At 38.4% G+C, this 20,552-nt stretch overlaps 1 protein-coding gene across 5 annotated transcripts in view; it reads right to left on the reverse strand.

The window, feature by feature from the left end:
• The window catches only part of Gint3 (GDI interacting protein 3), a 132,475-nt gene that overhangs the window by 37,165 nt on the left and 74,758 nt on the right, over nt 1-20,552 (reverse strand). For all 5 annotated transcript variants that reach the window (XR_010859780.2, XR_010859781.2, XM_067145167.2 and 2 more), the window contains one exon: nt 15,501-15,658. Coding sequence is in view for 3 of the 5 variants with exons in the window: in XM_067145167.2 (XP_067001268.2) it covers nt 15,501-15,658 (158 nt within the window). In the remaining 2 variants the exon portion in view is untranslated. The remainder of the gene's footprint in view (nt 1-15,500; nt 15,659-20,552) is intronic.

Raw genomic sequence — 20,552 nt, forward strand, 5'->3', positions numbered from 1 at the left:
AAGAAGTAATCAAATATTGTTGCAATCTACCTACAGTAAAAAAAGTTGCTTCCTTACTTATCACTGAAAACCACATACAATCCTTGCAAGTCATCTCGCCTTCGTTATTCTCTCTCTCTTGCATGCAAAGGTGGAGCAGCTTCACTCTTTCCCAATTATGTCGTTTACGATGTTTCTCAATTTCGGGAACATCGTATTCCTGATTATTTCGATATTTAGCAATATTATGTACAATAAACTGGCAATGCAGGCCCAGAAGCATCTATGCTTGTAAATTCTTCTTTTGTGTTACATGTGGCTTGGACATTAATGCTGGCAATTCCTTTTCAATTAATATATTCATCTCTGAATCTACTAGGCTTTTTTATTAACACCAGAGTACAATCAAGAGCTCCAACAGCATCGTCAGTAACAGGAAATTGTATCCCTTGGTCTACATTTGCTAAGATGTCATTCATTACCTTTGTATATGTTAGAGATACAGTGCTCTGATCCACTCCTATAACTTCTCCTATTCCACGATGAAATCCTGGATCACCCACATAACGCAAGAAGATTTGCATTTTCTCTTCTCTTCGCAAAGCTCCAGCCTTCTTTCAATGGAGAACTCCAAAAAGTGCTGCACTAACAACTGAACATTATGCTGCTGAAACCTATAAAGCTCTTCATAGTTAACTACATGTGGCTCTGTAAGGTTTTCATAAATCTTTCTGCACTGTACCACAAACATATACTCAGCTATTTCACGTTTTCATTGTATAGTCCTCGATCCTGAGTCACCTACAGAGGTAACTCCCAAATTCAAGAGTAGTTACTCCATCAGGTGAGAAAATGAACATTTTATTCATACCATTATTGAGTAAATGCTCTGTAACCGAACAGAAACTGAGCAACTGCTCAAGGTGGAAAATTTGCTCCCAAAGTGAGCACGTACTATCAGGTTTTATCCATACCAATGTGAGTAACTGCTCCAAAACTGTGAGCAAAGAGTAATTATTCACTTTTATTCATATGACCCCATAACTGCATTACAGAAGAAGCAGATAAAGGAAATGTAACTGTGATCATATCTAAAGAAGGTTATATTAGCAAATCTGTTGATTTTTTAATACAAACATTACAGAAATGAAAGACCCAACTCCCTCATTCCAGAAGCAAATAAAGGACAGAATTAAGAAAATCACCTACATTCTCACAGTAAAAGAAACCACAGATATCATTAATACGAACCCACAACCACCAATAATGCGATCTCAACCTAACTTCTTAAATCTGGAAACCCTATCAGAAGAATTGTAAACTCCAGGAATAGCCCAGCTTATAAATTAAACAAGAAACTGTCACATCATCTCAAAAAGTCCTTTAGAGTGGAAAATGACAGAACAATCAGAAAAATAATACTGAATTCTCTCAATCTGCGATAAATATTAGTATTGCAGGTTATAAACTTCATTTTCCTCGTCCGTATTGAAGATCTACTTGTGATACAATTCTTATAGTTTTGCCAATTACCACCTTTTCAATACAGACCATGTGTGCAGAGATCTGTATCCTTTATTTACAATCCCATTTATGGGTCTGACACATCCCACTCTGATGAGTCTAGTGTCAGACCTAAGACGAAACGCTGGTTAATAGAGCAAACGCCTGAAAAGCCTTACATCTGATATGTTTTTGACATGCTCTATTGGTGAAAAATATCTAATCCCTTCCATGGGAATTTAGAATTTTACATACCACTCAGTCGAGCAGCTCGTCTCCTTTCTCCCAGTTCTTCCCAGCCCAAACATTGCAACATTTTTGTAACGCTACTCTTTTGTCGGAAATCACCCAGAACAAATCGAGCTGCCTTTCTTTGGATTTTTTCCAGTTCTTGTATCAAGTAATCCTGGTGGGGGTCCCATACACTGGAACCATACTCTAGTTGGGGTCTTACCAGAGACTTATAAACCCTCTCCTTTACATCCTTACTACAACCCCTAAACACCCTCATAACCATGTGCAGAGATCTGTATCCTTTATTTACAATCCCATTTATGTGATTACCCGAATGAAGATCTTTCCTTATATTAACGCCCAGATACTTACAATGATCCCCAAAATGAACTTTCACCCCATCAACGCAGTAATTAAAACTCAGAGGACTTTTCCTATTTGTGAAACTCACAACCTGACTTTTAACCCCGTTTATCATCATATCATTGCCTACTGTCCATCTCACAACATTATCGAGGTCATTTTGCAGTTGCTCACAATCTTGTAACTTATTTATTACTCTATAGAGAATAACTTCATCTGCAAAAAGCCTTATCTTTGATTTCACTTCTTTACTCAAATCATTTATATATATAAGAAAACATAAAGGTCCAATAATACTGCCTTGAGGAATTCCCCTCTAGCATGTCAGGAGGGCGCCTAGCACACATTTTCATCGACAACTTAGAGAACAAATTATTTACTGCAGGACACCCACTTATAAATAAAATCATGTATTATCACATATGTGGATAACATCATAATCCTCTTGAATGGGAATGAAGAACAACTTGATGAACTAAGCCTCCTAGGTTTTTTTGCTATATTTTACGTCGCACGGACACAGATAGGTCTTATAGCGACGATGGGATAGGAAAGGCCTAGGAATTGGAAGGAAGCAGCCGTGGCCTTAATTAAGGTACAGCGCCAGCATTTGCCTAGTGTGAAAATGGGAAACTATGGAAAACCATCTTCAGGGCTGCCGACAGTGGGGCTCAAACCCACTACCTCCCAATTACTGGATACTGGCCACACTTAAGCGACTGCAGCTATCGAGCTTGGTAAGCCTCCTGTTCAGTAACTTACACTGCAACATCAGCTTCACAACAGAACATGAAACCAACTGATTAATTAAGTTTCTGGTTCTCACCATCACAATCATGTATGAGCCACACATATTCAACATTTACAGAAAAATATCAACTACCTAACCTCACAAAAAATGGCAACTTTTGAATTCTTCATAAAGCATTAAAACTACCCTTAAGTGCAGCCAGTATCCAGTCTTCGGGAGATAGTGGGTTCGAACACCACTGTCGGCTGTCCTGAAGATGGTTTTCCGTGGTTTCGCACTTTCACACCAGGCAAATACTGGGGCTGTACCTTAAAAAAGGTTATGGCCACTTCCTTCCCACACCTAACTCTTTTCTGTGCCATCGTTGCCATAAGACCTATCTGTGTCGGTGAGACGTAAAATAAAAATAGAAAAAACACCTTAACTGAAGAATGCAGATCCACAGTACTTTGACCTTTCCTGAACCTGTGTTGTTCTTCCTCAAGCAAAGGTTCCACTATCTTCCTAAGTCTTCATTTCTATGATCTTTTCCAGCAGCTTCAGTGTGTGTGACAACAGCGTAATACCTCTGGAATTTCCACATTTCCGTCGGCTGCCCTTTTTGAACAGTGGGATGATGACTCCTTTACTCCATTCTTCTGGGATTTTGTTTCTTTCCCAAATCACTGATAACACTCTACATAGCCAATTCAAGCCTGGTATTCCAGCTGCCTTTATCATCATGTCTGAGCTGAGATCATCAAAGCCTGGGGACTTCCCATTTTGCATGCACTTTAGTGCTGTTTCTACGTCAAGCCATGTTAATGAGTATTTGTTGTTTTTGGCTTCATCTACACTACAGTCATTGGTGGTGGTGTTGCCCCCACCTCCATTTAACAGCATGTTTAAGTACTTCTTCATTTCATCCCTGATCCCTTCCTCTGTTTGTATTAAGCTACCATCATCTGTTTTCAGTGCAAGGATGTTTATATATTCATTTCTTTTACTGTTTAATATTTTGTATAGTGGTTTCCTACTTCACTGACAGTCTTCCTCTATCCTTGTACTAAAGTCATCCCCAGCACTTTTCCTTTTCTTCCTGGATCAGTCTTTTTACAGCCAGTTTCTTTTTCCTGTATTCCTGTGCTAGACATTCAATTACTAATTCATTTCATCTATCATTTGTTTTCTGTTTTTCAAGGTCTAGTTTTCTTTTCAGTATATTTCTATCTTTTACTGCTGTCTTCACTTGGTCATTCCACCACGGTGTTTCCTTCTCTTTTGGTGTGGCACTTGTTTCTCCACACATTTCCGTGGCTTCTTTTACCAGGGTTTCTTTGAATAAGGACCATTCTTCTTCTATTCCCCCTTTCTCAGTTTTGGGTAATTTGACTGTTATCCTCGCTTCATGGTTTCCTTTCTTCTCCATGTCCTTCAACAGCCATGTCTTAATCTTTGGCATTTTCTTTTGTTTAATTCTGGCACGTTCTGGCCGATGGTCGCTATCTAGGCACTTGCACTTTAACATCCGTAACATACTGACCCACTTTTCGATCATAGTCTTGAGCTTTCCATCCCAGCTGTATCTCATTATTTTATGGCTCTCCCTCTTCTGATACCATGTGTTCTGTATGGTTAAGTTGTTTCGCAAACAGAAATCAATCAGGTTCTCTCCTTCAGAGTTTCTCTCACCATAGCCACGGGGAACAACGATGTTTTCACAGCCTAGTCTTTCTTTACCAACTTGGGCATTCAGGTCACCTGCAATGATTGTGTTCTCCTCTGTTATATGTTCCTGAAGTTTGATAAGGAATTGCTCTCTTTCTCTTCTGTGGTACACCCTGTCTGCGGTGCATATACTTGCAGAAGAGTACGATGTGCATTACGAACACTCAGTCTCATCTGGATGATCATATCACTCACATATTTGACATCTCTCTGTGTGTCTATATGTTAATGAAGGAGGAAGCCAACTCCATTTTTGGATTCATTATTGTTCAAACTCCAGTACAGCACATATCCATTTCTCAAGGACTTCTCCCCATATCCTTTCCATTTTGTCTCACTCAACCCCAATATCTTCAGCTTATGCCTCTCCATAAGATCCACAAGTTCTTCATATTTATTGGTGAAAGTGAGGATACTGAGTGTACCAATTTTCAACTGATCTTTCTTGGGAGGGTTTTGTGTCTTTTGGTATCTCCAATGAGCATCAGGCTTTTGGCCATCATAAATTCAGACGGTACGAGAAGAACTGTCATGTCTCATATTTAACTTATTCCTCCATCCTAGGCTTGTTTTAGGTTAAAAAGCAGTACATTCAGGAGATAGTAGGTTCAAATCCCACTGTTGGCAGCCCTGAAAAAGGTTTTCCGTGGTTTCCCATTTTCACACCAGGCAAATGCTGGGGCTGTACCTCAATTAAGGCCACGGCAGCTTCCTTCCCACTTCTAGCCCCTTCCTGTCCCATCGTTGCCGTAAGACCTGTGTCGGTGCGACGTAAAACAACTAGCAAAAAAAAAAAAAAAAAAAAAAAAAAGGCAGTACATTCATACTCAACTGTTGATTTGCTAGGCCTAACACAGGTGAGGATTTTCTTTCAGGGTTTACTCCCTTAGCCTTTGAAGATCCCTCTTCTCCACAAGGCAGCGGTGTCCTCTTCTAACTATCCCCAGGGAGAATGGGCTGCCTCATCCGCCATCTTTGCCATTCCGAAGGTCTCCTCCTCTGCCAAAGATGCCGTTAAGGTCTTTGCCCGTAACCCTGGGCATGGGTTCCACGTAATACCCCGTGAGGCTGGGTCCATGTCTGAACTTAGCCATCCTTTCACACCAGCCTACTGATATGGAGGATGCCCACCCCCGCAGTGTGGATGCACCAGGCAAGAATTACTCAAGTGGAAAACAGGGAAGGTGACCCTCTCTCCTTTGAGCCGGGTTAATGGTTGCGTATGATGCCACGACCAAGTAAATGAACACCAAAAACAAGACATGCAGTACCTATCACAGCATACCATTCATAGGAAAAGCATCTACCAAATAGCCAGAGCCCTCAAGAAGTAAAATATACTGATTAGGTTTTCAATCATAAACAGCCTGGGTTAGATCCTACCACACACTGTCAACACACAAGATAAATTCAAACAAACTGCTATATATAAAATCACCTGTAAAAACTGTCTTTTTACATTGGATAAACTGGAAGATGATTTGACGTCACATTTCAAGAACACCTGGCAGCACTTCAGCTATGTAAGTATGAAAAATCAGCAGTTGCTGCACATCTACACAGCACAGGACATGAAGTTTCAAATATACAGAATTCCCTCACCTTTATACTCACATAAAACTAAACATTTTAGAAACTTGAGAAAATTACAGAAATCAATTAATAGCAACGCATACTCAATTGATTTATTTATTGATTTACTTACACTGTTTATGCCCACCAAAATCAAAATCCAAACCTTATATAACAAAGTCTTCAAAGAATAAGTTCAGCTTTTAACACTTGACAACTTTTTCCTTTCCCAAAACTCAAGCTCAATAATGGAATTGAAAATAAATACAGTATTTAACCCCTTGCACTCCTTTTTTTTAAAAAATATATTGCTAACAGTTGAAATTTATTTCTGCACTTTCATCAGAAAATTACCTAATTTTGTAACAGAATGGATTTGTCCCAAACATTTCACAAAATAGTATTCTTAATATGGTGAAATGAATGTGTAATTTAGTTAATAAAGGTGTGTTTCAACCATCTTCAAGTCATTTATGACCTGTACTTCACCAGGGTATGGCCCATTCCTTGGCTGAATGGTAAGCGTCGAAGCTTTTGGTTCAGGGGGTCCCAAGTTCGACTCACGGCCGAGTCGGGGATTTTAATCATGGTAAGAATGGACATTGTTCATTTCTATATTTCTGTCTGCTTTGTCACTATTGGAGCCTTTATTTTCACTGCTGTTATTATCTATATGCAGAAGGTTGGCCTGGTATGCAATGTTGTCTATTTTTATTCTTTTTGGGATCACATTAAATTGTTGAATTGAATTGTTGCTGTTTGAGTGGAGATATGCAAGGAGCTGTACCTCTTTGCTGATGGGAGACTTTTCTGGAATACATTATTACTTGCTATGATGGGTGTGTCACAGGTGCATCACTATGACCAGAATCAATCAATCAATCAATCAATCAATCAATCAATCAATCAATCAATCAATCAATCAATACTGATCTGCATTTAGGGCAGTCACCCAGGTGGCAGATTACCTACTGTTTGTTTTCCTAGCCTTTTCTTAAATGATTGCAAAGAAATTGGAAATTTCTTGAACATCTCCCTTGGTAAGTTATTCCAATCCCCAACTCCCCTTCCTATAAACGAATATTTGCCCCAATTTGTCCTTTTGAATTCCAACTTTATCTTCATATTGTGATCTTTCCTACTTATAAAGACACCATCCAAACTTATTCGTCTACTGATGTCCTCCAACGCCTCTCTCCACTGACAGCTCGGAACATACCCCCGCAGTGTGGATGCACCAGGCAAGAATTACTCAAGTGGAAAACAGGGAAGGTGACCGCATAGTCGAGCAGCTCGTCTCCTTTCTCCCAAGTCTTCCCAGCCCAAACTTTGCAAAATTTTTGTACCTCTACTCTTTTGTCGGAAATCGCCCAGAACAAATCGAGCTGCTTTTCTTTGGATTTTTTCAAGTTCCTGAATCAAGTAATCCTGGTAAGGGTCCCACACACTGGAACCATACTCTAGTCGGGGTCTCACCAGAGACAAATAAGCTCTCTCCTTTACATCCTTACTACATCCCCTAAATACTCTCATAACCATGTGCAGAGATCTGTACCCTTTATTTACAATCATATTTTTGTGATTACCCCAATGAAGATCTTTCCTTATATTAATACCTAGGTATTTACAACGATCCCCCAAAGGGAACTTTCACCCCATCAATGCAGTAATTAAAACCGAGAGGACTTTTCCTATTTGTAAAACTCACAACCTGACTTTTATCCCCGTTTATCACCATACCGTTGCCTATCGTCCATCTCACAACATTATCGAGGTCATTTTGGAGTTGCTCACAATCTTGTAACTTATTTATTACTCTGTACAGAATAACATCATCTGCGAAATGCCTTATCTCTGATTCCACTTCTTTACACATATCACTGATATATATAAGAAAACAAAGATCCAATATACTGCCTTGAGGAATTCCCCTCTTAATTTTTACAGGGACAGATAAAGCTTCACCTACTCTAATTCTCTGAGTTCTATTTTCTAGAAACAGGGCCACCCATTCAGTCAGTCTTTTGTCAAGTCCAATTGCACTCATTTTTGCCAGTAGTCTCCAATGATCTACCCTATCAAACGCCTTAAACAGGTCAATCGCAATACAGTCCAATTGACCTCCTGAATCCAGGATATCTGCTATATCTTGCTGGAATCCTACAAGTTGGGCTTCAGTGGAATAACCTTTCCTAAACCCAAACTGCCTTCTATCAAACCAGTTATTAATTTCGCAAACATGTCTTATATAATCAGACAGAATGCTTTCCCAAAGCTTACATACAATGCATGTCAAACTGACTGGCCTGTGATTTTCATCTTTATGTCGATCTCCCTTTCCTTTATATACAGTGGCTACTATAGCAACTCTCCATTCATTTGGTAAAGTTCCTTCATGCAAACAATAATGAAACAAGTACTTCAGATATGGTACTATATCCCAACCCATTGTCTTTAGTATATCCCCCAAAACCTTATCAATTCCAGCTGCTTTTCTAGTTTTCAACTTTTGAATCTTACTGTAAATGTCATTGCTGTCATAGGTAAATTTTAATACTTCTTTAGTATTAGTCACCTCCTCTATCTGGACATTATCCTTGTAACCAACAATCTTTACATACTGCTGACTGAATACTTCTGCCTTTTGAAGATCCTCCCATACACACTCCCCTTGTTCATTAATGATTCCTGGAATGTCCTTGGAACCTGTTTCTGCCTTAAAGTACCTATACATTCCATTTTTCACTAAAATTAGTATGGCCACCAATTATGCTTGCGATCATGTTATCCTTAGATGACTTCTTTGCTAGATTCAATTTCCTAGCAAGTTCCTTCAATTTCTCCTTACTTCCTTACTTTCTATTTCTTTCCAACCTGCACCTCCTTCTTAGTCTCTTTACTTCCCTGTTATAATATAGTGGATCTTTACCATTCCCTACCATCTTTAAAGGTACAAACCTATTTTCACATTCCTCAACAATTGCTTTAAATCCATCCCAGAGTCTGTTTACATTTTTATATACCATTTTCCACCGATCATAGTTACTTATTAAAAACTCCCTCATGCCTGCTTTATCAGCCATATGGTACCGCCTAACAGTTCTAATTTTAATCTCTTCCTTTCTTTCACATTTATTTTTAATTACCACACAAACAGCTTCGTGATCACTAATACCATCTATTACTTCGGTTTCTCTACAGAGCTCATCTGGTTTTACCAGCACCAGAAGGTAATCAAAGCCAACACAGTACAGAAATACCCACTTCTCCCTACACCAGGAAAGATTAAAGTCCTGCAAGGAAGGTGATGATCACTTTGACTGTAAAGGAATGGTTTACCAGTAGGCTACTACACATTTAGAGTTGGCAACAATGGAGGCAAATTGCAAAGAAACAACCCCAACTTCACTGTGGTGGGTGATGACTTTATCATGCCAATGACAGTGTACAACCAAGTGGCAAATAAGTTCATGGAATATTTGGTGAAGTTCAAATATCCCCCTTATAGCATCAACCTGGCTTTGTGCTATTTTTCTATTCCCTTCACTCAGGTCAAAACTCTGGAGCTATCTTAAGATCTGTAAGCAGTGATAAAGAAATAGGTGATCCCCAAGGATCCCAAAGAATGCATTTGAGAAGAAAAATAATATGTGATCAGGTCTGAGGGGACTTCTTTGAAGAAATCCATATTTATTACAAAGCAATAAACATCTGCAGAAAACAAAAATCAGTCGTATGCTTTGTTAATCTGTCTGTACAGAGTGATATGTATGAGAGATGAATTCAAAAGGGAAAGGTTATACAAGGGGTTCATCTGTTGGAGATATATGAAGGCTTTTTTTAATATCTTTTGAAATCCTGCACATATGTTCTTTTGTGCATGAACACCGACTCCTAGCATCCCTTGCATACAAACACATGCTTGTTGCCATGTTGGTACTGTGTTGCTGCTTAATAGTGTGCAATGAAACTCATTAAGACGATCAAGTGGCCCATCCCATGTGAGATACGGTCAGTTATCCGTGTCTTTATAGCAAGGAATATGCCACCGTCAGAGATTCATCACCAGATCTGTGAAGTGTACAGCCCCGATGCTATGACATGGAAAATCTGAAAGTGGGTAGGGTTATTAAAGGAAGGTTGGGAGGATGTTTGTGATTACCTGCACTCTTGTCAGCCATCTCTGATCAGAGATGATATTGTGTGCGTGTGGTTCACACCACATTTCCTGCAAAGAGACTGTTCACAATATCCTCTCTATCACTTCACTTTCCACATACAGTGGAATCTCATTAACACATTCTCAGTTACTATATTTTCCCGTTTAATGTGGCCAGTTTCTATCGTTTTGTAGCACGACTTCATGCCCATAGGCGAAAAACCTTGTGACGACTAATGAATTGAGATTGATAGCAGGCTAAGACGACAATGTGAGCTTTGATGCTTATATAGTCTGTGATGACAGTGTTGTGTTCTGTCAGTCTATGACAACTGATGAAATTCTCAATCAGCAGATGGTAAGTAAGCAACAGGAAGAAAGTGAAGAAGGGAACGAACCAGATCCACACCAGTGCCTGCACTTTCAAAAGCACTAGAAGCAATGGACACAGTGCAACAATGTTGTTGGTTAAAGTAAGAAATTTCATTTTTCCGTATTGAACCAAGAATTACAATAAATAAACTTTATATATCCACCTATTCAATACAATTTTTATGCTGTTATGCAATTACAACATATTAAGTTTCACAGGACTAGTTTCAACGCCTATTTGTGTCATTTTCAGCTGTTATCGGAAAATAGGCAAACTTATGTATAAAATTCGTGACATATCTTAAAATGTCTAGTGTGAAACACAACAAAATCTACATTAAAAAAACTTTGGCACATTAAAATTGTATTGAATAGGTGGATATATAAAGTTTATTTATTGTAACAAGTTTTGTTGTTGTTGTTGTTATTATTGATGACATGGCTTTAATAATGAAGATGGATTCAGTTCTATGTAAACTTGGACAAAAGAAAAAGCAGTACACTGCGGATATGTTTTTCAGAGCTGTGTAAGGTGTGATATTTACCCTATTTACTCGTGAATTAGACAAACTCCCCCCACCGGCTTTTTGACGCAAAGAAAATAGAAAAAAGTAAATCTCGCATATAAGACCCCCTAATGTAATTCGGCAGAGACAACGATTCCACTCCGTAGTGAGTACTACAGGTTGTACTGCAGCTCTGATGATGGCATACAAATGTGTGTACAAGTTTGCGTACACTCTCTTGTGCCCTCGGCTCCCTTGTCCCGAATTAAACATGTTGTAACATAAGTTTGTGCAACTTTATATCAGTGTATTGAATAGGTGGAACCTCTTAACTCTCTTTTTATCATCGAGATTGGCAAAGCTCGGTACTCTTCATAATCGGAGCTGACAACTTTAACTACGGCAGCTACTACAGCAATACAAGGAGCACAAAATATTGTCAGAGTTCGTAGGTAGATTACCATAAACGGAGAAATAGGCCTACTACTTTTTTGTTCTCACCTTTTTAATTACAGACTATTATGGTAGATGTTAAGGAATTGGATTAATGGTGAGTAAGGTAACTGATTTAAAGGACTTAACTACTCTGAGCTTTAACTCCATTAAATTAATATTTAATTATAATTTTAGGCTGACCAAATGTCCCTGCTTTTCAGAAGATAAACTTTCCTTTTACAACCTGTACACCTCCGACAAGCTGAGGCTATTCCAGGCCCATCAGAGGAGCCTATAAAAGTGTTGTTAAACACATTTCATTATTATAATTATTATTAGAGGCATATATTTTACAGTATTTTTCTTATGTATTTAGAGTGAGAACTCGCGAAAGACAATTATTGGAGGCGTGATTGTGTCATGGAAAATTACCAGGGATGAAATAATTATCAACATGTCAGAAAATATGAGCGACAAGTATTCCTCCGTCGACTCTCAATCGGCCATCATGAATGAAGTGCGACTTAAAACGTTCTGTAAAAGCTGATACAATCAGTACTTATGACGCAAATGGGGGTTTATGAAAATATACTTTGGATTCTACCCTTATCTATATATGAGGACATAATATGCAAAACCCGCCAAGTCCAATTTCAGACATTTTTGAGCTGTATACGCCATTATGTGCGCAATGAAGAATTATTTGGTTATAGTCTATTACTCATAAGCAAAACCCGACATTTCGTGTTATAAATGCACGTAGAAATTTACAGTTTCAAGCAACAACCGCCAAGTCCATCGGGTCTTGGCAAGTAAGAATCGCCAAGTCCACAGGAGCCAATGAAACTGCTCATCCGTCTCACGTGACATAGTTCATGTCTTTATTCTGCATAGGTTTCATTTCAGAGCAGTTTGTTTTTTCACGTCAACTGTTCCAAAAATTCTACAGGATCACAATTACTTATTCAATTATATTGAATTTTATTACATGTATCTATATATACCTACATTCCCGCAACCAAAGAAAATACTGGATCTTTAAGCTATTCTTCATTTTACGTTGGCGTTTGAAACCACATTGCCTGATGTTGAATATATCACGCTGATCACCGGGAGCTGGCAAGTTACTCAATTGATCTACTCATCTTCAGCATGACTATGGATCTTCATATGTGTTCGATTGTGTTATGACTTTGTGCCTAACAGTGTATACAAGCTAGCTCATTTAACAGTTCTCCGCTTTTCATAAACATAAGACTTTGCCTAAGACTGCGTGTGCCATACTGCCGCTCAGAAAATTACGCACCGTTTCTTTTAAGTGACTTACATTTTACTTCTTCTGAATTTTACAGTGTCTACCCCCGTCATTTTTTATATCGCCTCTTCTACTGATCCGGAGTGAACTTGACCTTTTATCTTCTTTTCCCTATGTATTGTTTTTCATGTTTTAATTGGCTGATGATGACCTGGACTAGGGTCGAAACCGGTACCACTTCTACTTATTAAATAAGAATGTAATCACTGCATTTCTTATTCTTTAGTATTGAATAGGTTGAACCTCTTTGTTTATTATTTCAATTTTAACTGTTATATTGGTTGAGCGTAAAGACTTTAATATTAAGCGCTACCTCGAAACCTAGTTGCCACCTGTATTGAGTTCATTCACCATATTCTCTATCTCGCTTGACATGTGTGGTATTCGGTACGGTTCATAATCTTGTGCATTTTCATCAGTAATTCGCGTTTTTTAAAAATTGTTACTTCTAGTCTTCATCTTTCTAGGACAGCGTAGTTTACAGAATAAGTTAATAGAATAACATATAGATTCTTTTATAGGTTTAACAGTTCATTGTAGCTGTAGTTTTATTTATATTCTTGTGTTAGTTAGTGTACCTAGTTTGTCTGTGTACACCATGCCTCAGTTTATTTTGGGAAAGACACATGGCAAGAAAGTGAGAACAGTGGAGTGTTTCCTTTGTAGGCTGTAACTTTCTGTGCCATCCCTTAGCTGTGAGCAATTTGTTATTTCCTCCCTCTCTTTTATTCTCATTTTAGTGTCGGATGTTGTTAGTAAGTGTATATTTTGTGAATTTATTTTCCCTCATGATTCATTAGCTTTTCTGAGTACAGTATTATATTTTATGCGGGCTATGCGCTACAGTAGCATTGCATCAGCTGAATGTCGGCAACATAGGTACGGCAATACTCACGTGTTTTCCGAACTGTCAAATACAACTGACAGTGACAAATGACTGGCTATTAAGTTCGTTTTCATTATTTTCTGTTAATATTGCTTAATATGGTGGATAAACCTGATTGATTATCTTTACAATATATGTAGTCATATATGTAGTCATGTGTTCATTTATTGTCCTTTCAAATTTATAAATACTGTCTTTAAATGAAAATAGCTAGTAAAACTCAGAATACATCCATAAGTTTGTTAAAGAATAGTGTGAAATGTTTACATGTACAATTTATAGCTCTTTATAGCCTAGAAGTCATGTATTCACTGCACAAAATTTGAGGTTATCGCATACTGGACTCCCCCCTTTCATTCTTGACTGTAAAAGTGAAAAAAAACAGGAGTCTAATACCCGAGTAAATATGGTATTATGCCTCTGCTGGCGAGATGTAGTGTTTACAGTACACTATGTCTTCTGGTATGGACTAGAATAAATTTTTTACTTCCACTGACCTGTCTTAAGTCTCATCCTTAGCTTTGACAATATGAAGGTGACTGATGTATGAGCGATGCTAGTAATACCATTCCTTATGCAGCCAGTCCCTGTTATGAATGGTGTGAAAATATTACTCATAGCGTTGGTTGGTGCATGCATTTCAATGAGCTTGGTAGACTGCTATGTAATAGCAACTTCTGGCTCAATGAGGAAAGTAACGGGAAACTACCCCACTCCTCATTTCCCTAGTATGCCTTTTCAGTGACGCTAGGCTATCTGCGACTGCTGTTGGCAGAACTGTGGAGGATCAAACCCAGTCTCTTCAAAAGCGTACTAATGAGGTTCCACTGTATTTCGAGGTCGGATCCCTACAGAACTGTCAAGAAAGTTGTGCAATCGGTGGGTTCTGAAGATTCCAACTGAGGAACATAAAATGAGATATGCTAGTGCTTTGACTTTTTTGACCCAGTACTATGAGGAAGGTGATGCGTTATTGGACCACACTGTCACAGAGGATGAGATGTGGGTGTCCCATGTGACCATTGAATCCAAGCAGCAATCAAAGGAGTGGCGACACACATCATTTCAAAGAATAAATTCAAGCAGACTTTCTCAACTCCCAAGATTACGCCTATAGTAACCATGTTTTGGGAAAGATGTGGTGTTCTGCTTGTGCACTTCATGCTGCCGTTGTGTACTGTGTGATCTTGACGAAAGTTTGCCATGCAATTCAGAGTAAATACTGTGGTCTTCTGTCAGCCAGTGTGTTATTGCTTCATGACAATGCAAAACCTCACTCTTCGGTTCAAATGCAAACTCACACGTTGAATCATTTGGCTGGCAGCAATTCAAGCACTCCCACTGCCCCTCTAATCTCTCACCTTGCGCCTAGTGATTACCATCTCTTCTTTCATCTGAAAAGGTTCCTCCGTGGCATGCATTTCTATACCGATGAAGCAGCTAATAAAAATTATTCAGACATGTCTCTCATTACGACGAAGGTTTACAAAAACTTATCTTACGATATTACAAATGTTTGAAAAAAAATGGTGACTATATGGAAACAAAAATGAATGTGTGTAGAATCGGAAAAACAAACTGCTTAAAAATATAAAGTAGTTTTTATTTTACTGCAAAACAGCCCTTACTTAAAAAATAGCCCTCATACAAGCCAGCAATTTTTCATGAAGCTGGGAAGGGTACAAGAAACAAAGCACTAGGCCTACGAAGAAACTCACCTCAACTGCTGTTCCCTTTTGAGTTCTTCAGGTGAGATACTAAAGAATACTGCAGGCAATTCATTTCGATCAGCTACCTGTGAGGGTAGGAGAACCTGAAGATTGCGGTCCAGTTCCAAACCGATAGGTTCTGCACTCTGTAACGCATCGTGAAGAACCTTTAACAGAAGCAGAATACCACAAAATATAAATTTCATGTTTCTGTACTGACAGCTAAACTAATATTCTTTTAGTCACTATAACAATGATTTATTATTGAACAGTACCTTCCTTATTCAATACATTATGGTCAATGTGAATTTAAAAAACAAATTTCACATTTGTCACACCTATACATGTTTCGATCATAATTGAATCATCTTCAGTAGATTGCCTAAAACTGACATATACATATTGCAGATAAAAACATTTAAAATTGGAGCAAGATTGTTTTGTTATGAATGTTATTAAGAAAAAGTTCATGCTCTTATAAGGTCGTGTTAAAATCTTCAGTGTGCACTGTTATCCACTTGTCGTAATATCCTCTCGATGTTTCATATGTTACAGGTCTGCTAATTGGACTAGGCAGTATCTGATTAGTAATTGATATTTTATGATTTGGTTTGTTGCCAATAAGGATTACCGTAATTGCATATGTCTCGGTGGTATGATTGCCGGTAACTGGAAAGTTACAGTAAATTGAATGCCAAAGAAACAAAAAGTGTAGTCGCATGTGTGTGTGTGTGTGTGTGTGTGAGTAATAAAGTTTTGACAAACTTCCTTTGCTCAGTTGAACGAGGTGTTTACGTACGTGGTTTTTGTGCACACTAACCCGGTTTATCTTATGCTGTAGGCTCAAGGTCCTGAGGAGGAACAGCAGAAGGGGAGAGGGCCGGAACTTGGTAGAGGAATGTAGTCAGAGCAGGTGAAGTTATCATTGGTTGAGATCGGGACCTTTCATTATAAGATGCAAATCTACAAAGAAGCGGAATAACAGTTTCAAATAAGGAATCCAATTTTTCATTAACTTCATTTAAATTGTATTCATGGTTAATATGTGAGGCGTCTAGTATCAAAACCAGCCAAGTCACTCAAGGCATATTTTTCAATATGGACGAAAAACCTGTAGAGACAAAGCAATGATGGTCAGAAAAGACTTTTTTTCACAGTTATATCCTTAATGGTTTAATATTTAAGTTCCGCTGTTTTGAGAAATCTAACTCATAATTAACCCATCTTTTTGTTAATTTAAATTTTGACTTGGCCGTTTTTGTTGCAGTTTTGTACAATTTCACAAGGTATGAAAGTAAATCTTTCAGTTCACCACTCGGAACAATATCCACGTTACAGCACACAATAATGACACAATACGAGCACACCGGAAATAGGATTGCTTTGGCGCCAATTACGGTAAGAAGCCGGCGAATACGTAAATCAGTGTTGCAAACGAACAAAAAACAAAATATTATGACTTCAAAGAATATACATTACAGGGAATGATTTTTCCTACTGATATTATCACATTGTTGCTTAACACATTGCGGACCGGTCCCGAGAAAACTCGTGTTTGCCTAGCCGAGCGTTGCGGACCGGTCCCGAGTTATCTCGTGTTAGCAGCAGACCCAGCAGACTGAACTTTAGTGCTACCTTTTGAGATATACGGGAACTATTTGGAGGTCAAGGGTGATAGAACTCTGTTACGTACGGTTCTACACAATCGATAGTCGCATTTGTTTTCGAGTGTTCTTCATATCGTAGATTTTCTTTGCATTTTTTGACAACATGTTTACAAAGTTCGAAGAGCCATGCAAGATGGCAGCGCCTAGCGATCGCACGTGTTTACACAAAGATGAAATTATTCGCGAATTATGTGCTGATACAGGCTCCGAATATTAAGTGATGCTGAGTATTTAGAGTTCGACCATGAAATATCTTCTAACGGAAATGTTTCAAGTGATGACGAGGCAAGATGTGGAACGCACGTAGCGCAGAACAAGTCGTATATTTGTATTACGGGTGTAAATATTCTAAATATTGTAAATAATGCAGTGTTTTCTGACGACTGGGTTATGGACAACAGTGAACCTAGGTTAGAGGATTTTGAAGGTGCTCCTGGTATAAAGGTATGGCCTAATGAATCTGGAAACATAGGACAAGTAGCAGGACTTATGTTTGGTGAGGAATTTTTTCAGTATGTAGCTGAAAAGACAAACTTACACTATGAGCAGAAATCACATTCTCATATCTTATCCCCTAAAACACTAAAGTGGACTAATGTCACTAGCAGGAAAATTAAAAAAATAATCCTCTGTGTATATTGATACGGCAGGTGAAGAAATCATTTCTGAAAGATTACTGGCCAACCTATCCCCTAATAAAAAGACCAATATTTCCGAAAACTATGAGCCGAAATAGATTCAAGAAATACCCTGCATTTCAACAATTATTCAGGAAGGCCAATAGAAAAATACACAATAGTCCTTCAAAAGCTATTGAAGTTCTGACAGTTTATTTGTATTCATGCACTCCAGCTTAGAGGTAGTTGGAAAGTGGCCGGGAACAGGGCTGTGCATAGGGCGAACGGCACCCGGTCCGCAATGTGTTAATGTAACAACACAAGATTCCAGACAATCATAAAGATTGTCGCTCGTTTCTTGACTTGGCCGGTTTTGAATTCACTGGCTGCACGACTTGGCCGATTCTGTTGCACGACGAAGAATTCTGTGCTGTATAACATGAAGACATGGACGATTTTAAAGCATATTCTTGTTTCACCTGATAGTGCTGTACTTCTACTTCAAATTGATAACCTTAACTCATTTTCGTAAATTTTGTGACTTGGCCGGTTTTGATACTAGACGCCTCATATTGATCAATGTGAATATGTATGTTCCCTAAGATATTGAGTAAGGGGCCTTTTCGTGCCAAACTAATAAGCTTTAAATCTCATTCGACTGACGTGTAATCATAGTTGGACTCCTTCATATGCATACTTATAGCTGAGAAATCAACAATATCTATTAGCATTTAAGTGTTCTTGATATCTTACTGCGAAGTTTCTCCCAGTTTGACAAACATAGGATGCTTTGCAGGACTGACAACTGATTTTATATACCTCTGACCTGAGATATTAGTTATTATTATTATTATTATTATTATTATTATTATTATTATTAATGACATGCAAATTGAATAGTACACTTGAATTGGTGTTTTTAGTTCTATTAGCTATTATTATGCCTTGTCTTTTGAAAGTGTTAGTAATTTGATTAATATTATTACTATTGAATGTGAAAGTGGCATAATTCTTCTCTGAGGTTGAATTCTTGATTAAAAGAGTGTTCAGTTTATTTTTAATTTTACTATATATTTTGTCTATAAACTGTTTCTTATAACCATTACTGTCAGCTATGGAGTACAGTGGAATCTCAGTTCTCCATTTTTGGAGAAACCGCAGAAAAAACGAACGACGCGGGAAATTGGAAAATCCGGGAACGAATGAACCATCAACAATTTGGCTAAACATCACAAAAATGAAATATATATACTTATAATATTACAAACACCCCTAAACCAAACTAAACTACAGCCCTTATGGGCCTTCTGCCTACCAAGCGACTGCTGCTCGGTCCAAAGGCCTGCAGAGTACGAGGTGATGCATGGTCAGTGTGACGAATCCTCTCGGCCGTTATCCCTGCTTCTCTCGACTGGGGTCGCCATCTCACCATTAAATAGCCTCTCAATTAAAGGTAATCGAGAATGAGTGAACCAGGAACCATCCCTCCTGACCTGGCCGGGAATCAAACCCAGACCCTCCGGGTGAGAGGCAGGCAAGTTCAACCGCAGGGCCGGCTTCAAACATTAATTACCGGAACGCGACTTTAAAATCTCAAAACTTTACATGCAGTTTTACTGGCGAAACTTCGCCAGTTTCCTCTGAAAACTTCTTTCAGTTCAGCAAATTTGATCAGCCAAACTCTTCGAAAAATCTAATACCCGAAACACCATGCAAAACAACAATCGACCACAAGTAGTTTTTAATTCTCTAATCTAATAAAACAAAACACATTAAATACAAAAGCGCCCAACATGATGATGAAATCCCTTTTTTCTTAATCTTCTATTGCAATTTGGTCACCGGTATACAATTCGTAGTCAGTTTATGGAAATCTTGTACCGCGTATAATAGGCCTACTTAGGCTTATAAAGGTTATGTTGAACTCGAGAATATGGCTTTGAATGTAAGTATCGATTCTGAAGTTCTCGAATGCATGATATTCAATTCTGCCCATCACTAATCACAATCAAGTTGGGAAGAGAAAAAATAACATTAACACTTCCAAAATTACGGTTATTCGCGACCCTGAGCTCAGCTGGAAGGCGCACTCGCTATACAAGTCGGTACGAGTGCGAAATTATACAAAGTTTTAAAATGTAACGTGTACAAATAAAATGTCTGCTATTTTATAACATTTTAAGACAAAAAAGTGAAATTCCCAGTCTTATATTAGGACCAAAGCAGCAACAGGCAATCCCCAAAACCCCCATGGCATAATGTATGTAAAGTGCCACTTCTGTTCTGGTCTCGATAACATAATCGTATGTAATAATATTAAAATACTAAATTTGTGTTGCTTAAGAAGGAGCAGTTTCAAATCCTGCCTGAATGCCCAATGACTATGCAATGCCCTGAGGGAAGCGCCGAAAATCTGTTCGGCAATACACTCGAAAAAAGTTAAAAAAAAAATAAACATTTTTTGCTAGTTGTTTTACATCGCACCGACACAGATAGGTCTTACGGCGATCATGGGACAGGAAAGGGCTAGGAGTGGGAAGGAAGCGGCCGTGGCCTTAATTAAGGTACAGCCCCAGCATTTGCCTGGTGTGAAAATGGGAAACCACGGAAAACCATTTTCAGGGCTGCCGACAGTGGGGTTCGAACCTACTATCTCCCGAATACTGGGTACTGGCCGCACTTAAGCGACTGCAGCTGTCGAGCTCGGTAAATAAACATCTAAACCTGGACATAATGTAGATGTTTTGCAATTACGAACATTTGAAGAAACTCGTTCT

This window comes from Anabrus simplex, chromosome 4 (assembly GCF_040414725.1).
Source record: "Anabrus simplex isolate iqAnaSimp1 chromosome 4, ASM4041472v1, whole genome shotgun sequence".
Classification (NCBI taxonomy): domain Eukaryota; kingdom Metazoa; phylum Arthropoda; class Insecta; order Orthoptera; family Tettigoniidae; genus Anabrus; species Anabrus simplex.